Genomic DNA, 18,247 nt, shown 5'->3' with positions numbered 1-18,247 from the left:
CTAAAATTTTGTTAAAAATGACTCAAAATTCCCCTAAAATTCCCCCCAAAATTCCCTTGAAATTCCACCTAAAATTCCCCCAAAATTCCACTCAAAATTGAGTCAAAATCCCTAAAATTCCTCCAAAAATTCCCTTAAAATCACTCTAAAATTCCCCCCAAAATTCCCTAAAATTCCACTCAAAATTCCCCTAAAATTCACCCAAAATTCCACCTAAAATTCATCCAAAAATTGCCTAAAATTTCACCCAAAATTCACCCAAAAATTCCCTTAAATGCACCCAGAATTCCCTTCAAATCCTACTAAAACCACTCTGAAATTCCACTCAAAATTCCCTAAAATTTCCACCCAAAATCCCACAAAATTTCATTAAAAATCCCCCAAAATGCCCCAAAATTTCATTTAAAATTCTCCCAAAACTTCATTTAAAATCCCCCAAAATTCCACTCAAAATTTCATTTAAAATTTCCCCAAATCCCCTCAAAAATTCCACCCAAAATTCCCCAAAATTTCATTAAAAATTTCCACCCAAAATCCCCTCAAAATTTTGACCCAAAATCCCCTAAAATTCCACCCAAAATCCCCTCAAAATCGCTCAAAAATTGCCCCCAAAATTCCCTTAAAATCCTCCAAAAATCCCCCAAAATTCCCCCTCAAATTCCATCCCAAATTCCCTCAAAAATTCCCAAAAAATCCCCCAAAATTCCCTTAAAATCTCCCCAATTTTCCTCTAAAATTCCATCCCAAATTGGCCCAAAATTCCCTCAAAATTCCCAAATATTCCCCCAAACTCCCCAAATTTGTCCCAAAATTGCCAAAAATTCCCCAAAATTAAAAAAAATCCTCCAAAATTCCCCCAAAATTCCCAAAAATTCCCCAAAATTTCCCCCAAAATTCCCCCAAAATTAAAAAAAATCCCTTAAAATTTCCAAAATTTTCCCTAAACTCCCAAAATTCCCAAAAAATCCCCAAAATTAAAAAAATTCCACAAAAATCCCCAAAATTCCCCCAAATCTTCAAATATTCCCCCAAAACTCCCAAAATTTCTCCAAAATTCCCAGAAATTTCCAAAAAATCCCCCAAATTCCCCCAAAATTCTCAAATTTCTCCCAAAATTTCTCCCAAAATTCCCAAAAAATTCCCATAATTTTCCCAAAATTTCCCAAAATTCCCAAAATTTCCCTCAAACTCCCAAAATTCCCCAAAATTTCTCCCAAAATTCCCAAAAATTCCCTCAAAATTCCCACACACAAATATAAAATTCCCCAAATTAAAAATCCATTAAAATTTCCAAAATTTTCCCTAAATTTCAAAAATTCCCAAAATCCCCAAAATTCCCCCAAAATTCCCAAATATTCCCCCAAACTCCCAAAATTTGACCCAAAATTTCAAAATTCCCAGAAATTTCCCAAAAATTTCCCCAAAATCCCCAAAAATCCCCCAAAAAGTAAAAATTCCCCCAAAATTCCCAAATATTCCCCCAAACTCCCAAAATTGTCCCAAAATTCCCAAAAAATGCCAAAAGTTCCCCAAAAAAATCCCCCAAATTCCCCCAAAATTCTCAAAATTTCTCCCAAAATTTCTCCCAAAATTCCAAAAAAATCCCCAGAAATTTTCCAAAATTTCCCCCAAAATTTCCCCACAATTTTCCCAAAATTTCCCCCAAAATTCCCAAATATTCCCTCAAAACTCCCAAAATTCCCCCAAAATTTCTCCCAAAATTCCAAAAAAATTCCCAAAAATTCCCAGAAATTTCCAAAAAATTCCCAAAAATTCCCAAAAATTCCCAGAAATTTCCTAAAATTCCCAAATTTCCCCAAATTCCCCTCTGTCCCCTTCTGTCCCCAGCTGTCACCCCAATAAAGAGGGTGGGGGAGGGGAGATCCCAAATCCCCTCCCCCACCCTTTGGAATTTTCCGGCAAAATTTTTTGGGATTGAAGTGATTTTGGGGGGGAGGGGGAGGGGAGAGTGGGGGGTGGGTCCCCAAAATGTCCCCAAATCCCAAAAATGTCCCCAAAATGTCCTCAAAATGTCCCCAAAATGTCCTCAAAATGTTCCTAAATGTCCCCAAAATGTCCTCAAAAGCCCAAAAAAAAGTCCCCAAAAATGCCCAAAAATGTCCCAAAAGCCCCAAATGTCCCCAAATTCCCAAATGTCCCCAAAAGCCCAAAAATGTCCTCAAACTTCCAAATGTCCCCAAATCCCAAAATGTCCCCAAATGTCCCAAAATGCCCGAATGTCCCAAAATGTCCCCAAAGTCCCAAATGTCCCAAATGTTCCCAATTCCCCAAATGTCCCCAGAATCCCAAAAATGTCCCCAAATGTCCCCAATGCCCTCAAATCCTCAAATTCCCCAAATGTCCCCAAATTTCAAAAATGTCCCTAAATGTCCCAAAATGTCCCCAAATTCTCCAATGTCCCCAAAGTCCCCAATGTCCCCAATGTCCTCAAATGTCCCCAGAATCCCAAAAATGTCCCTAAATGTCCCCAAATCTTCAAATGTTCCCAATTCCCCAAATGTCCCCAAATGTTCCCAAAATCCCCAAATGTCCCAAAAATGTCCCCAAATTCCCAATGTCCCCAGAATCCCAAAAATGTCCCCAAATGTCCCCAAATCCTCAAATGTTCCCAAATTTCCAAATGTTCCTAAAACCCTCAAACTGTCCCCAAAAGCCCAAACATGTCCCCAAACTTCCAAATGTCCCCAAATGTCCCCAACATCCCCAATGTCCCCAAATGTCCCCAAATCCCAAAAATGTTCCCAGAATCCCAAAAAAGTCCCTAAATCCAAAATGTCCCCAAATGTCCCCAAATGTTCCCAAATGTCCCCAAAAGCCCAAAAATGTCCCCAATCCCAAAGTGTCCCCAAATCCCCCAATGTTTCCAATGTCCCCAATTGTCCCCAAATGTCCCCAAATTTCCAAATGTTCCCAAACCTCCAAATATCCCCAAATGCTCAAATGTCCCCAAATGTCCCCAAACTTCCAATGTCCCCAAATGTCCCCAATTCCCACTCAGGACACTTCGGTTTGGGGCAAAAGGTGACTTTTATTCTGGGGACATTTGTGGACATTGGGAGGATTTGGGGACATTGAGGGAATTTGGGATTTTGGGGATTTTGGGGACATTTGGGGACATTTGGGGACATTTGGGGACATCGGCGGCGTCACATGAAGAGACCTCCTGGAACGAGAGAGAGGACATTTGGGGACATTGGGGACATTTGGGGACATTTGGGGACATTGGGGATTTGGGGACATTTGGGGACATTTGGGGACACTTGGGGACACTTGGGGACACTCGGGGACAGTGCCACCCACCTGTCACCTCCAGGCTGGCCCCGGTGACGTAAGCACTGTCCCTCGAGGCCAGGAATGTCACCGCGTCTGCCACGTCTGGGGGGGGAGATGTCACCAGATTGTCACCAAATTGTCACCAAATTGTCACCAAATGGCATCAAAATGACCCAAATTGTCACCAAATGGAACTAAAATGGACCCAAAGTGGCCCAAAATGGACCCAAAATGGCCCAAAATTGACCCAAATGGCACCAAAACGTCACTGAATGGCGTCAAAATGTCACCAAATTGTCACCAAATGGCCCAAAATGACTCAAATGGCACCAAATTGTCACCAAATTGTCACCAAATGGCATCAAAATGCCCCCAAAAAGCACCAAAATGACCCAAAATGACCCAAAATGGCCCTAAAAGGACCCAAATGGCACCAAAAATGACACCAAATTGTCACCAAATGGCACCGAATGTCATCGAAATGTCATCAAAAGGACACAAAATGTCACCAAAATGGCACCAAAATGACCCAAAATGGCCCTAAATGGACCCAAAATGACCCCAAATGACCCAAAATTACTTAAAATGACCCAAAATGGACACAAATGGCACCAAATTGTCACAAAATGGTCCCAAAATGGCATCAAAATGACCCAAATGTCACCAAAATGGACCCAAAATGCCCCTAAATGGCACCAAAATGACCCCAAATGACCCAAAATCACCTAAAATGACCCCAAATTGTCACAAAATGGACCCAAAATGGACCCAAAATGATCCCAAAATGGCATCAAAATGGAACCAAATTACCCCAAAATTACCTAAAATGACCCAAAATGACCTAAAATGATCCCAAAATGGCATCAAAATGTCACAAAATTACCCAAAATTACCCAAAATTACCTAAAGTGACCCAAAATGGCATCAAAATGACCCAAAATGGCACCAAATGTCCCCAAATTGTCCCCAAAAGCCCCAAAATATCCAAAAAATTATCAAAATGTTCCCAAAAATTCCCCAAATATTCCAAAATGTCCCCAAATGTTCCCAAAATGTCCCCAAATTGTCCCCAAAAGCCCCAAAATATCCAAAAAATGTGCAAAATGTTCCCAAAAATTCCCAAATTGTCCCTAAATGCCCCAAAAGATCACAAAAATTAGTGAAATGTTCCCCAAATGTCCCCAAAATGTCCCCAAAAGCCCCAAAATGTCCCTAAAAGCCCCAAAATATAAAAAAAAATAGCAAAATGTTCCCAAAAATTCCCAAAATGTCCCCAAAATGTCCCCAAATGGCCCCAAAATGTCCCCAAATGTCTCCAAATTGTCCCCAAATGTCCCCAAATATCCCCAATTGTCCCCAAAATGTCCCCAACTCACCCTCGGGCTCCCCCAGGCGTCCCAGCGGCACTGAGCCTGCGAACTGGGGGAGGGGCAGTGTCACCAGAGTGTCACCAAAGTGTCCCCAAAGCCCCAAAATTGTCACCAAACCCCCAAAATTGTCCCCAAAGCCCCAAAATTGTCACCAAATTTTGGGATCAACCTGATTTTGGGTGGAAAAACCCCAAATTTTGGGTCCCCAAGTGTCCTTAAAGTGTCCCAAAGTGTCCCAAACCACCCAAAATTGTCCCCAAAAGCCCCAAAATTGTCCCCAACTGCCACCAACCCCTCGATTTTGGGCGGGAAAACCCCAAATTTGGGTCCCCAAGTGTCCCCTAAGTGCCACCAACGACCCCAAAGTGTCCCTAATGTCCCCAAAACCCCCAAAATTGTCCCCAAATCTAACAATCAACCGGATTTTGGGTGGAAAAAACCCCAATTTTGGGTCCCCAAGTGTCCTTTAAGTGTCCCAAACCACCCAGAATTGTCCCCAAGGTGCCACCAACCCCTCGATTTTGGGCGGGAAAACCCCAAATTTGGGTCCCCAAGTGTCCCCAAGTGTCCCCAAAGTGTCCCCAATGTCCCCAAAACCCCCAAGATTGTCCCCAAAATTCACAATCAACCCGATTTTGGGTGAAAAAAACCCCAAATTTGGGTCCCCAAGTGTCCTTAAAGTGTCCCCAATGACCCCAAATTGTCCCCAAGCCTCCAAAATTGTCCCCAAATTTCACAATCAGCCCAATTTTGGGTGGAAAAACCCCAATTTTGGGTCCCCAAGTGTCCCCAAAGTGTCCCCAACCACCCAAAATTGTCCCCAAAGCCCCAAAATTGTCCCCAAAGTGCCACCAACCCCTCGATTTTGGGCGGGAAAACCCCAAATTTGGGTCACCCAGGATGTCCCCAAAGTGTCCCCAGTGTCCCCAAACCCCCAAAATTGTCCCCAAATGTCACAATCAACCCGATTTTGGGTGGAAAATCCCCAAATTTTGGGTCCCCAAGTGTCCCCAAGTGTCCCAAACCACCCGAAATTGTCCCCAAAGTGTCCCCAATGTCCCCAAAGTGTCCCCAATGTCCCCAAAAGCCCCAAAATTGTCCCCAAAGTGCCACCAACCCCTGGATTTTGGGCGGGAAAACCCCAAATTTGGGTCCCCAAGTGTCCCCAAAGTGTCCCCAATGACCCCAAATTGTCCCCAAGCCTCCAAAATTGTCCCCAAAGTGCCACCAACCCCTCGATTTTGGGCGGGAAAACCCCAAATTTGGGTCACCGTGTCACCCCCAGGATATCCCCAAAGTGTCCCCAATGACCCCAAAGTGTCCCCAAAGTGCCACCAAGTGTCCCCAATGTCCCCAAAACCCCCAAAATTGTCCCCAAATTTAACAATCAACCGGATTTTGGGTGAAAAAAACCCAATTTTGGGTCCCCAAGTGTCCTTAAAGTGTCCCCAAAGCCCCAAAATTGTCCCCAAATTTCACAATTAGCCCAATTTTGGGTGAAAAAACTCAAATTTGGGTCCCCAGGTGTCCCCAAAGTGTCCCCAATGACCCCAAATTGTCCCCAAGCCTCCAAAATTGTCCCCAAAAGCCCCAAAATTGTCCCCAAAGTGCCACCAACCCTTCGATTTTGGGTGATAAAACCCCAAATTTGGGTCCCCAAGTGTCCCCAAAGTGTCCCCAGTGTCCCCAAACCCCCAAAATTGTCCCCAAAATTCACAATCAGCCCAATTTTGGGTGGAAAAAACCCCAATTTTGGGTCCCCAAGTGTCCCCAAGTGTCCCCAACCACCCAAAATTGTCCCCAAAGTGCCACCAATGACCCCAAAGTGTCCCCAATGTCCCCAAAAGCCCCAAAATTGTCCCCAAAGTGCCACCAACCCCTAGATTTTGGGCGGGAAAACCCCAAATTTGGGTCTCCCAGGATGTCCCCAAAGTGTCCCCGAAGGCCAGCAGTGTCACCTTGGCCAGGACCTTGGGTGGCACCTTGGCTGTCATGGGGGTGACAATGAAACCTGGCAGGACGCAGTTGCAGCGAATGCCGAACCTGGAGGTGTCACCAAGTGTCACTAGAGTGGCACTAAGTGTCACCAAAGTGTCACCAAGTGGCACCGAGTGGCACAAAGTGTCACCAAAGTGACACTAAGTGGCACAAAGTGGCATTAAATGGCATTAAATGGACCCAAAATGGCACCAAAGTGTCACCAAGTGTCACTGAGTGTCACCAAAGTGGCACCAAAGTGTCACCAAAGTGTCACAAAGTGACACAAAGTGGCACTGAAGTGGCATTAAAATAGCATTAAATGGCATTAAATGGACCCAAATGTCACCAAGTGTCACCAAGTGTCACCAAAGTGTCACAAAGTGTCACCAAAGTGTCACCAAAGTGACACAAAGTGGCACAAACTGGCATTAAAATGGCATTAAATAGCATTAAATGGCACTAAATGGACCCAAAGTGTCACCAAAGTGTCACCAAAGTGGCACAAAGTGACACCAAAGTGTCACCAAAGTGACACAAAATGACACAAAGTGGCACAAAGTGGCACTGAAGTGGCATTAAATGGCATTAAATGGACCCAAAGTGGCACTGAGTGTCACAAAGTGTCACCAAAGTGTCACAAAGTGGCACAAAAATGGCATTAAAATGGCATTAAAATGGCACCAAATGGACCCAAATGTCACCAAAGTGTCACCAAAGTGTCACCAAAGTGGCACCAAGTGTCACTAAGTGTCACCAAGTGGCACAAAGTGGCACTAAGTGGCACTGAAGGGGCATTAAATGGCAGTAAATGGCACCAAATGGACCCAAATGGCACCAAAGTGTCACCAAAGTGTCACTGAGTGTCACCAAGTGGCACTAAGTGGCAATGAAGTGGCATTAAATGGACCCAAAATGGCACCGAGTGTCACCAAAGTGTCACCAAAGTGTCACCAAAGTGTCACCGAGTGTCACTAAGTGTCACCAAGTGTCACTAAGTGTCACAAAATGTCACCAAAGTGGCACTAAGTGGCACTAAGTGGCATTAAAATGGCACCAAGTGTCACCAAAGTGTCACCAAAGTGTCACCAAAGTGTCACCAAAGTGTCACTAAGTGACACAAAGTGGCATTAAATTGAACTGAAATGGCATTAAATGGCCCCAAAATGGCACTAAAATGGCATTAAATGTCACCAAATGTCACCAAAGTGTCACCAAGTGTCACTGAGTGTCACCAAAGTGGCACAAAGTGGCATTAAAATGGCACTAAATGGACCCAAAATGGAACTAAAATGACATTAAATGACATTCAAATGGCACAAAAAGGACCCAAAGTGTCCCCAGAGTGCCACCAATGTCCCCAGAGTGTCCCCAAACCCCCCAAAATTGTCCCCAAGTGCCACCAACCCCCCGATTTTGGGTGAAAAAACCCCAAATTTGGGTCACCGTGTGACCTCCAGGGATGTCCCCAAGTGTCCCAAACCCTCCCCAAATTGTCCCCAAAGTGTCCCAAATGACCTCAAACCCTCCAAAGTGTCCCCAAATTTCGGGGTGACCCCAATTTTGGGTGAAAAAACCCCAATTTTGGGTCACCGTGTGACACCCCGGGATGTCCCCAAGTGTCCCCAAGTGTCCCCAAGTGTCCCCAGTGTCACCTGGCCACCTCCTTGGCCACGCTCCTGGTCAGTCCCTCCACGCCGGCCTTGGAGGCTGCGTAGTGACATTGTCCCCAATTGCCCACCTGGGAGGGGACAGAGGGACAGGGTGGCACTGAAATGGGGAAATGGGGAAAAATGGGGAAAAATGGGGAAAAATGGAACTAAAATGAACCCAAAATGGACCCCAAAAGACCCAAAATGGCTAAAAATGGGAAAAAAATGGCCAAAAATGGGCAAAAGTAGCACAAAAAATGGCCGAAAATGGAACTAAAATGGACAAAAATGGAACTAAAATGGACAAAAATGGAACTAAAATGGACAAAAATTGAACTAAAATGGACAAAAAATGGCCCAAAATGGCCCCAAAATGGCCAAAAATGGAACTAAAATGGCCAAAAATGGAACTAAAATGGAACCAAAATGGCCAAAAATGGACAAAAATGGAACTAAAATGGCAAAAAATGCATCAAATGGAACCAAAATGGACTAAAAATGGCAAAAAATGGAATTAAAATGGACAAAAATTGAACTAAAATGGCCAAAAATGGACAAAAATGGAACTTAAATGACCAAAAAATGCATCAAATGGAACCAAAATGGACTAAAATGGCCAAAAATGGAACTAAAATGGACAAAAATTGCACTAAAATGGAACCAAAATGGCAAAAAATGGAACTAAAATGGCACCAAAATGGCACAAAAATAGCCAAAAATGGCCAAAAATTGCAATAAAATGGAACCAAAATGGCCAAAAAATGCATCAAATGGAACCAAAATTGACCCTAAATGGAACTAAAATGGAACTAAAATGGCCAAAAATGGACAAAAATGGACAAAAAGGGAACTAAAATGGAACCAAAATGGCCAAAAATGGCCAAAAATGGAACTAAAATGGAACCAAAATGGCCAAAAATGCATCAAATGGAACTAAAATGGACTAAAAATGGCCAAAAATGGAACTAAAATGGCCCCAAATGGAACTAAAATGGCCAAAAATTGAACTAAAATGGACCCAAAATGGCCCAAAATGGAACCAAAATGGCCAAAAATGGAACTAAAATGGGCAAAAATTGCACCAAAATGGCGAAAAATTGCAATAAAATGGAACCAAAATGGCCAAAAAATGCATCAAATGGAAACAAAATTGACCCAAAAAGGCCAAAAATGGAACTAAAATGGACAAAAATGGACCCAAAGTGGCCCAAAATGGACAAAAATGGGACCAAAATGGCCAAAAACTGACCCAAAAAATGGCACCAAAAAGGCACCAAATGGACTGAAAATGTCCCAAAATGGTACTAAAAGGACCCAAAAGGACCCAAAATGGATCAAAATGGCACCAAAAAGGTACCAAAATGGCACCAAAATGACCCAAAATGGCACCAAAATGACCCAAAATGGCATCAAAATGACCCAAAATGGCCAAAAATTGCACTAAAATGGCCAAAAATGACCCAAAATGTGCCAAAAAGGCACTAAATGGACAAAAAGTGACCCAAAATGGCCAAAAGTGACCCAAAATGGCCAAAAATGTCCCAAAATGGCCAAAAATGACCCAAAATGACCCAAAATGACCCAAAATGACCCAAAATGGACTCCAAATGGCCCCAAAAAGGCACTAAATCGACAAAAAATGTCCCAAATGACACCAAATGACACCAAAATGTCACCAGATGTCACCAAAATGAGGGGGAGGGGACAGTGACCAACGGGGAGGTGACAAGGAGGTGACAATGATAAACAGGAAGTGACAAAGAGGTGACAAAGAGGTGACAATGACACAGGGGAGAGGTGACAAAGGGAGGTGACAATGCCACAGGGAGGTGACAATGCCACAGCGGAAGGTGACAATGACTCAGAGGAGAGGTGACAATGAGGTGACAATGACAGAGGACAGGAGGTGACAATGACGCAGAGGGAGGTGACAAGGAGGTGACAATGACACGGGGAGGTGACAATGACAGGAGGGAGGTGACAAGGAGGTGACAGTGATAAACAGGAGGTGACAAAGAGGTGACAAAGCGAGGTGACAATGACAGAGGGAGGTGACAATGACACAGAGGAGGTGACAATGACAAAAGGGAGGTGACAAGGAGGTGACAATGACTCAGAGGAGAGGTGACAAAGAGGTGACAATGACAGAGGGAGGTGACAATGACTCAGAGGAGAGGTGACAATGACAAAAGGGAGGTGACAAGGAGGTGACAATGATAAACAGGAAGTGACAAAGAGGTGACAAAGAGAGGTGACAATGCCACACGGGGAGGTGACAAAGGGAGGTGACAATGACACAGGGAGGTGACAATGACTCAGAGGAGAGGTGACAATGAGGTGACAATGACACGGGGAGGTGACAATGACACAGAATGAAGTGACAATGACAAAAGGGAGGTGACAAAGAGGTGACAATGACAGAGGGAGGTGACAATGACACAGAGGAGAGGTGACAAAGAAGGGACAATGACACAGGGAGGTGACAATGACAGAAGGGAGGTGACAAGGAGGTGACAATGATAAACAGGAAGTGACAAAGGGGTGACAAAGAGAGGTGACAATGACAGAGAGGAGGTGACAATGACACAGAGGGAAGTGACAATGACAGAAGGGAGGTGACAAGGAGGTGACAATGACAAAGAGGTGAGGTGACAATGAGGTGACAATGACAGAAGGGAGGTGACAATGACACAGAGGGAAGTGACAATGACAGAAGGAAGGTGACAAGGAGGTGACAATGATAAACAGGAGGTGACAAAGAGGTGACAAAGAGGTGACAATGACACAGGGGAGAGGTGACAATGACTCAGAGGAGAGGTGACAAAGAGGTGACAGCGACAGAGGGGAGGTGACAATGACACAGAGGGAGGTGACAATGACAAAAGGAAGGTGACAAGGAGGTGACAATGATAAACAGGAAGTGACAAAGAGGTGACAAAGAAGTGACAATGACCAAGGGGGAGGTGACAATGCCACAGAGGAGAGGTGACAAAGAGGTGACAATGACACAGTGAGGTGACAATGACTCAGAGGAGAGGTGACAAAGAGGTGACAATGACACAGAAGGAAGTGACAATGACAGAAGGGAGGTGACAAGGAGGTGACAGTGACACGGGGAGGTGACAAAGAAGTGACAAAGGGAGGTGACAATGACACAGGGGGAGGTGACAATGACACGGGGAGGTGACAAAGAGGTGACAATGATAAGCAGGAGGTGACAAAGAGGTGTCAATGACAAACGGGAGGTGACAATGACACAGGGGAAGGTGACAATGACACAGAGGAGAGGTGACAATGAGGTGACAATGACAGAGAGGAGGTGACAATGACACAGACAGGAGGTGACAAAGAGGTGACAAAGGGAGGTGACAATGACAGAGGGAGGTGACAATGACAGAAGGAAGGTGACAAGGAGGTGACAATGACAAACAGGAAGTGACAAAGAGGTGACAAAGCGAGGTGACAATGACACGGGGAGGTGACAATGACTCAGAGGAGAGGTGACAATGAGGTGACAATGACAGAGGACAGGAGGTGACAATGAGACAGAGGGAAGTGACAATGACAGAAGGGAGGTGACAAGGAGGTGACAATGATAAGCAGGAGGTGACAAAGAGGTGACAATGACAAAGTGGTTGAGGTGACAAAGAGGTGACAATGAGAAGGGGAGGTGACAATGACAGAGAGGTGGCATTGACAAAAGGGAGGTGACAATGAGGTGACAATGATAAAGTGGGTGAGGTGAGAATGAGGTGACAATGACAGAGGAGAGGTGACAATAACAAGGGGAGGTGACAATGACTCAGAGGAGAGGTGACAAAGAGGTGACAGTGACAGAGGGGAGGTGACAATGAGACAGACAGGAGGTGACAATGACAAAAGGGAGGTGACAAGGAGGTGACAATGATAAGCAGGAGGTGACAAGGAGGTGACAATGACACAGAGGGAGGTGACAATGACAAAAGGGAGGTGACAAGGAGGTGACAGTGACAAACAGGAAGTGACAAAGTGGTGACAAAGGGAGGTGACAATGACATAGACAGGAAGTGACAATGCCACAGAGGAGAGGTGACAAAGAGGTGACAATGACAGAGGACAGGAGGTGACAATGACAGAAGGGAGGTGACAAAGAGGTGACAAAGAGGTGACAATGACACAGAGGGGAGGTGACAAGGAGGTGACAATGATAAGCAGGAGGTGACAAAGAGGTGACAAAGCAAGGTGACAATGACACAGGGAGGTGACAAAGAGGTGACAAAGAGGTGACAATGGCACAGCGCCACCTTGGCCACCACGCTGCCCACGAGCACCAGCGACGCTCCCGCCGATGTCCCCGAGGCCACCAGCGCCTGGGTCACCGCCTGCGTCACCAGGAACGTCCCCTGCCGAGGAGGGAGGGGGGGACAGTGGGGACAGTGGGGACAGTGGGGACAGTGGGGACAGTGGGGACATTTGGGGACATTTGGGGACATTTGGGGACATTGGGGACATTGAGGGGATGTTGAGGACATCCCAATGTCCTTCATTGTCCCCAGTTGTCCCCAATGTCCCCTAATGTCCCCAAATGTCCCCAACACCCCCACTGTCCCCCAATGTCCCCAAATGTCCCAATGTCCCTTGATGTCGCCAAAATCCCTCAATGTCCCCTTCATGTCCCCATTGTCCCCATTGTCTCCAAATGTCCCCAAGTCCCCAAATACCCCAAATGTCCCCAACATCCTCAGTGTCCTCAGTTGTCCCCAAGTCCCAAATATCCCCCAATGTCCCCAATGTCCCCAAATATCCTTCAATATCCCAAATGTCCCCAATGTCCCCAAATGTCCCAATGTCCCTCGATGTCCCCAGTTGTCCCCAATGTCCCCAAATGTCCCCAAGTCCCAAATAACCCTCAATGTCCCCAAATGTCCCCAATATCCCAAATATCCCAAATGTCCCCAAATGTCCCCAAATCCCAAATAATCTTCAACGTCCCCAATTGTCCCCAAATGTCCCCAAAATCCCCAATATCCTCAATATCCCAAATGTCCCCAAATGTCCCAATTGTCCCCAATTGTCCCCAAATGTCCCCAAATCCTCAATATCCCAAATGTCCCTCAATGTCCCCATTGTCCCCAATATCCCACATGTCCCCATTGTCCCCAAATGTCCCCAATGTCCCCAGCTGTCCCCTCGGCTGTCCCCTCGGCTGTCACCTGCAGGTTGACGTCCAGCACCTGGCGGAACTCGCGCTCCCCCAGCTCCAGCAGCAGCCGGTCGCGGGTGATCCCGGCGCAGCTCACCAGCACCCCGGGGGGAGCCCCGAAACGCTCCTGGGGACGGCGGGGCGGCGCGATAGCCGGCGATATGTCGCGATAGGGGGCGATGTCGCGACATATCGCGGCCCGTCGAGTGATATATCGTGGCGTATCGCGAGATATCGCGGCCTACCGTGATATATCGCGGCCTATCGTGAGAACTGCCCATGGTTATCGTGAGAAATCGTGGTATATTGCGATATATCGTGGCATATCGCGACATATCACGGCCTATCGCGAGAGCTCCTTGTGGTTATTGCGATAAATCACAGCCTATCGCGATATATCATGGCCTATCGCGATATATTGCAGCCTATCATGAGATATCACAGCCTATCGAGCGATATATCGCGGCCTATCGCGAGAACTCCCCATGGCTATCGTGAGAAATCGTGGTCTATTGTGATATATCGTGGCATATCGTGATATATCGTAGCCTATTGCAAGAACTCCCATGGTTATCGGGGGAAATCGCAGCCTATCGCGATATATCGCGGCCTATCACGAGAACTCCCATGGTTATAGCGAGAAATCGTGCCCTATCGCGATATATCATGGCCTATCGCGAGATATCGTGGTCTATCACGATTCCCCCTCAGCCTATCGTGATTCACCCCATTGTATCACGATTCCTTCACGATTCCTCCATTCTATCACCATTCCCCTCAGCCTGTCATGATTCCTATCGCGATTCCCCTCTCCGTATCGTGATTCCCCTATCGCGATTCCCCCCAGCCTATCACCATTCCTATCGCGATTCCCACTGCGATTCCCCTCAGCCTGTCGTGATTCCCCTCACCCTATCACGATTCCCCCATTCTATCGCGATTCCCCCCGGCCTATCGCGAGATATCGTGATCTATCGCGATTCCCCCATCCTATCGCGATTCCTATCGCGATTCCTATCGTGATTCCCCTCAGCCTATCGCGATTCCCCCTGGCCTATCGCGAGATATTGTGGTCTATCACGATTCCCCCCATTCTATCGCGATTCCCTTCTTCCTATTGCAATCTCCTCAGCCTATCGCGAGATATTGTGATCTATCATGATTCCCCCAGCCTATCGTGATTCCTATCGCGATTCCTATCGTGATTCCCACAGCCTATCACAATCCCCCCATCCTATCGCAATTCCCCTCTCCCTATCGCGATTCCTATCGCCATTTCCCCTCAGCCTATCGCGATTCCCCCCAGCCTATCGCGAGATATCATGGTCTATCACGATTCCCCCTCTCCCTATCGCGATTCCCCCCAGCCTACCATGATTCCTATCACGATTCCCCTCGGCCTATCACGAGATATCGTGGTCTATCACGATTCCCCCCAGCCTATCGCGATTCCCCTATCACAATTTCCCCATCCTATCGTGACCTCCCTCAGCCTATCGCGCGATATCGTGGTCTATCGCGATTCCCCCTCAGCCTATCACCATTCCCCCCAGCCTATCGCGATTCCCCTATCACGATTCCAATCGTGATTCCCACAGCCTATCACAATTCCCCCAGCCTATCGCGATTCCCCTCTCCCTATCGCGAGATATCGTGGTCTATCGCGATTCCCCCCAGCCTATCACGATTCCCGTTAGCCTATCGCGATTCGTCTCACCCTATCGCGATCCCCCCTCAGCCTATCGCGATCCCCCTCAGCCTATCGCGATTCCTACCGCGATTCCCTTCTCCCTATCGCGATTCCTATCGCGATTCCCCCATCCTATCGTGACCCCCCTCAGCCTATCGCGAGATATCGTGGTCTATCGCGATCCCCCCTCCCAGCCTATCGCGACAGCCCCGCCCTCACCTGCACCTCCCGCAGCATTCCCGCCACGCTGTCCCCGTCGGCCACATCCACGCCGACGCCGATGTGTCCCCCGATGTCCCCGGCGGTGTCACCGGCGATGTCCCCAGCGGTGTCCCCGGCAGTGTCACCGGCAGTGTCACCAGCGGTGTCCCCGGCCAGCCCCGCGGCTGTCGCGGCCGCCCCGGCCCTGTCGCGATCGGCGACAGCGACGCGCGCGCCGTGCCGGGCCAGACGGGAGCTGACCGCCCGGCCGATGCCGCTGGCGCCCCCTGGCGGGCGGGAGGACCGGGAGGGGGTTTGAGGGGTTTGGGGACATTTGGGGTCACTGAGTGTCACCGAATGTCACCTGAGGGGTTTGGATGTCCTAAAATGTCACCGAATGTCACCGAATGTCACCTGAGGGGGTTGGGATGTCACTGAGTGTCACCTGAGGGGTTGGGATGTCACCAAATGTCCCAAAATTTGGTCTCAGATGTCCCCAGGTGTCACCTGTGGGGCTTGGGATGTCACCAAATGTCCTTAAATGTCCCCAAATGTCACCTGAATGGGGTTTGGATGTCCTAAAGTGTCACTGAATGTCTCCAAGTGTCACCTGAGGGGGTTGGGATGTCATTGAGTGTCACCTGAATGTCACCTGGGGGGTTTGGGATGTCCCTAAATGTCACTTGAATGGGGTTTGGATGTCACTGAGTGTCACTAAATGTCCCCAAGTGTCACCTAAATGGGGCTGGGATGTCACTAAATGTCACCTAAATGTCCCTAAATGTCACCTAAGGTGGTTGGGATGTCACCAAATGTCACCTGGATGGGTTTGTGATGTCACTGAGTGTCACCTGTGGTGGTTGGGATGTCACCAAATGTCCCGAAATTGGGTCTCAGATGTCCCCAAGTGTCACCTGAATGGGGTTTGGGATGTCACTGAGTGTCACTGAGTGTCACCAAATGTCACCTGGAGGGTTTGGATGTCCTAAAATGTCACCGAATGTCCCCAAATGTCACCTAAATGGGGTTGGGATGTCACTAAAGTGTCACTGAATGTCTCCAAGTGTCACCTGAGGGGGTTGGGATGTCCCTGAGTGTCACCTGAATGTCACCTGGGGGGTTTGGGATGTCACCAAATGTCACCTGAGGGGTTTGGGATGTCCTGAGTGTCACCTAAATGGGGTTTGGGATGTCCCCAAATGTCACTCATGTCCCTAAAGTGTCACCTGAGGGATTGGGATGTCACTAAAGTGTCACTAAATGTCCCCAAATGTCACCTGAATGGGGTTGGGATGTCCTAAAGTGTCAGTAAATGTCCCTAAATGTCATCTAAGGTGGTTGGGATGTCACTGAATGTCACCTGACTGTCCCCAAATGTCACCTGTGGGTTTTGGGATGTCACTAAAGTGTCACTAAATGTCCCCAAGTGTCACCTGTGGTGGTTGGGATGTCACCAAATGTCCCGAAATTGGGTCTCAGATGTCCCCAAGTGTCACCTGAATGGGGTCGGGATGTCACTGAGTGTCACCTGAGGTGGTTGGGATGTCACTGAGTGTCACTAAATGTCCCCAAATGTCACCTGAATGGGGTTTGGATGTCCTAAAGTGTCACCAAATGTCACCGAATGTCACCTGGGGGGGTTGGGATGTCACTGAGTGTCACCTGAGTGTCACTGAATGTCACCTGTGCGTTTGAAATGTCCCCAAATTGTCACCTGAACGGGGTTTGGGATGTCCCCAAATGTCACTCATGTCCCTAAAGTGTCACCTGAGGGATTAGGATGCCAGTAAATGTCACTAAATGTCCCCAAATGTCACCTGAATGGGGTTTGGGATGTCACTGAGTGTCACCTGAGTGTCACCGAATGTCACCTGAGGGGTTAAGATGTCCCTAAATGCCACTTAAATGGGGTTGGGATGTCACTGAGTGTCACTAAATGTCCCTAAATGTCACCTGTGGGGCTTGAGGATGTCCCCAAGTGTCACCTGAGGGTTTTGGGATGTCACCAAATGTCACCTGGGGGGGGTTGGGATGTCATTTATTGTCGCCTGTGGGGTTTGGGATGTCCCTGAATGTCACCTAAATGGGGTTTGGGATGTCACTGAGTGTCACCTGAGGGGGTTGGGATGTCATTTATTGTCACCTGGGGGGTTTGGGATGTCACCAAATGTCACCTGAATGGGGTTTGGGATGTCACTGAGTGTCACCTGTGGGGTTGGGATGTCACTGAGTGCCACTGAGTGTCACCTGTGGGATTCGGGATGTCACCGAGTGTCACTGACAGAGTTGGGGACATCCCCAAAATGTCACCTGGGGGGGCTGGGATGTCCCCAAATGTCACCCGTGGGGTCTCACACACCCCCAAACGCCCCCAGCTGTCACCCCCGGGGGTCGCCATGTCCCCAAACGTCACCCCGACCTTCCCAAGATGGCGCCGCCCACACGACCTTCCCTCCGCCGCCACCACGGAAATCCTCCATCCCTCCTCCCCCTAACCGCCACCAGAGGATTGTCACCTCCTCCCCGCGGTGTCGCCACCGCGCTGTCCCCTGCTGTCACCTCCCAGCGCTCACCGGTGACCAGCGCCACCACCCCGGCCAGCCGCCCCGCTGACCTCCCCAACATGGCGGCGCCGGAAATAACCACCGAGCCGCGGCGGCTGCACAGCCCACTTCCGGTAAGCCGCTCTGTCCGCCCCGGAGGTCAACTCTATGGTTGGTCCTCCAGAATTTTATTTTCCTTGGAATTTTTCCTGAATTTTTCCCATTTTTCCCGATTTTTCCCCCAAAATCCCACGTGGGATTTTCGTCCCCAAACCCTCCCGATGTCCCCAAGCCCCTCAATGTCCCCAATCAGGATACATCCGGTTGGGTTTTCCTTT

At 47.9% G+C, this 18,247-nt stretch overlaps 1 protein-coding gene and 2 long non-coding RNA genes across 9 annotated transcripts in view; 1 reads left to right on the top strand and 2 right to left on the bottom strand.

Annotated features, from left to right (window-relative positions):
- Positions 1 to 18,013, bottom strand: part of LOC146421488 ((3R)-3-hydroxyacyl-CoA dehydrogenase-like) — a 30,356-nt gene extending 12,343 nt beyond the window's left edge. The window contains exons 1-9 of one of the 6 annotated variants that reach the window (XM_085047375.1): positions 17,940 to 18,013; positions 15,385 to 15,653; positions 13,486 to 13,602; positions 12,577 to 12,675; positions 8,297 to 8,382; positions 6,623 to 6,707; positions 4,671 to 4,713; positions 3,322 to 3,396; positions 3,030 to 3,184 (exon numbers count right to left, since the gene is read on the bottom strand). In XM_085047375.1, the coding sequence (XP_084903501.1) occupies positions 3,168 to 3,184; positions 3,322 to 3,396; positions 4,671 to 4,713; positions 6,623 to 6,707; positions 8,297 to 8,382; positions 12,577 to 12,675; positions 13,486 to 13,602; positions 15,385 to 15,653; positions 17,940 to 17,991 (843 nt within the window). In that variant the 5' untranslated portion in view covers positions 17,992 to 18,013 and the 3' untranslated portion in view covers positions 3,030 to 3,167. Of the gene's footprint in view, positions 1 to 3,029; positions 3,185 to 3,321; positions 3,397 to 4,670; positions 4,714 to 6,622; positions 6,708 to 8,296; positions 8,383 to 12,576; positions 12,676 to 13,485; positions 13,603 to 15,384; positions 15,654 to 17,939 lie in introns of those variants that run through there. The other 5 variants (XM_085047374.1, XR_014848670.1, XM_085047377.1 and 2 more) reach the window with 5 other exon arrangements.
- On the top strand, positions 11,105 to 12,292 carry LOC146421490 (uncharacterized). Its single transcript, XR_014848689.1, has 3 exons — positions 11,105 to 11,162; positions 11,900 to 11,944; positions 12,222 to 12,292. It is a non-coding gene; the product is annotated as an uncharacterized LOC146421490 (long non-coding RNA).
- LOC146421489 (uncharacterized) lies at positions 16,198 to 17,568 on the bottom strand. 2 transcript variants are annotated; one of them, XR_014848687.1, is made up of 4 exons: positions 17,268 to 17,568; positions 17,184 to 17,216; positions 16,863 to 17,049; positions 16,198 to 16,383 (listed from the first exon to the last, which is right to left on the bottom strand). It is a non-coding gene; the product is annotated as an uncharacterized LOC146421489 (long non-coding RNA). The 2 variants fall into 2 exon arrangements; XR_014848686.1 differs by having other exon boundaries at positions 16,863 to 17,028; positions 17,207 to 17,568.
- Positions 18,014 to 18,247: the final 234 nt, after the last annotated feature.

This window comes from Lichenostomus cassidix, unplaced genomic scaffold (assembly GCF_008360975.1).
Source record: "Lichenostomus cassidix isolate B80296 unplaced genomic scaffold, HeHo_3.0 HiC_scaffold_33, whole genome shotgun sequence".
Classification (NCBI taxonomy): Eukaryota; Metazoa; Chordata; class Aves; order Passeriformes; family Meliphagidae; genus Lichenostomus; species Lichenostomus cassidix.
The sequence above is the reverse complement of the archived record's forward strand: the minus strand, read 5'-3'. Positions and strand labels throughout refer to the sequence as shown.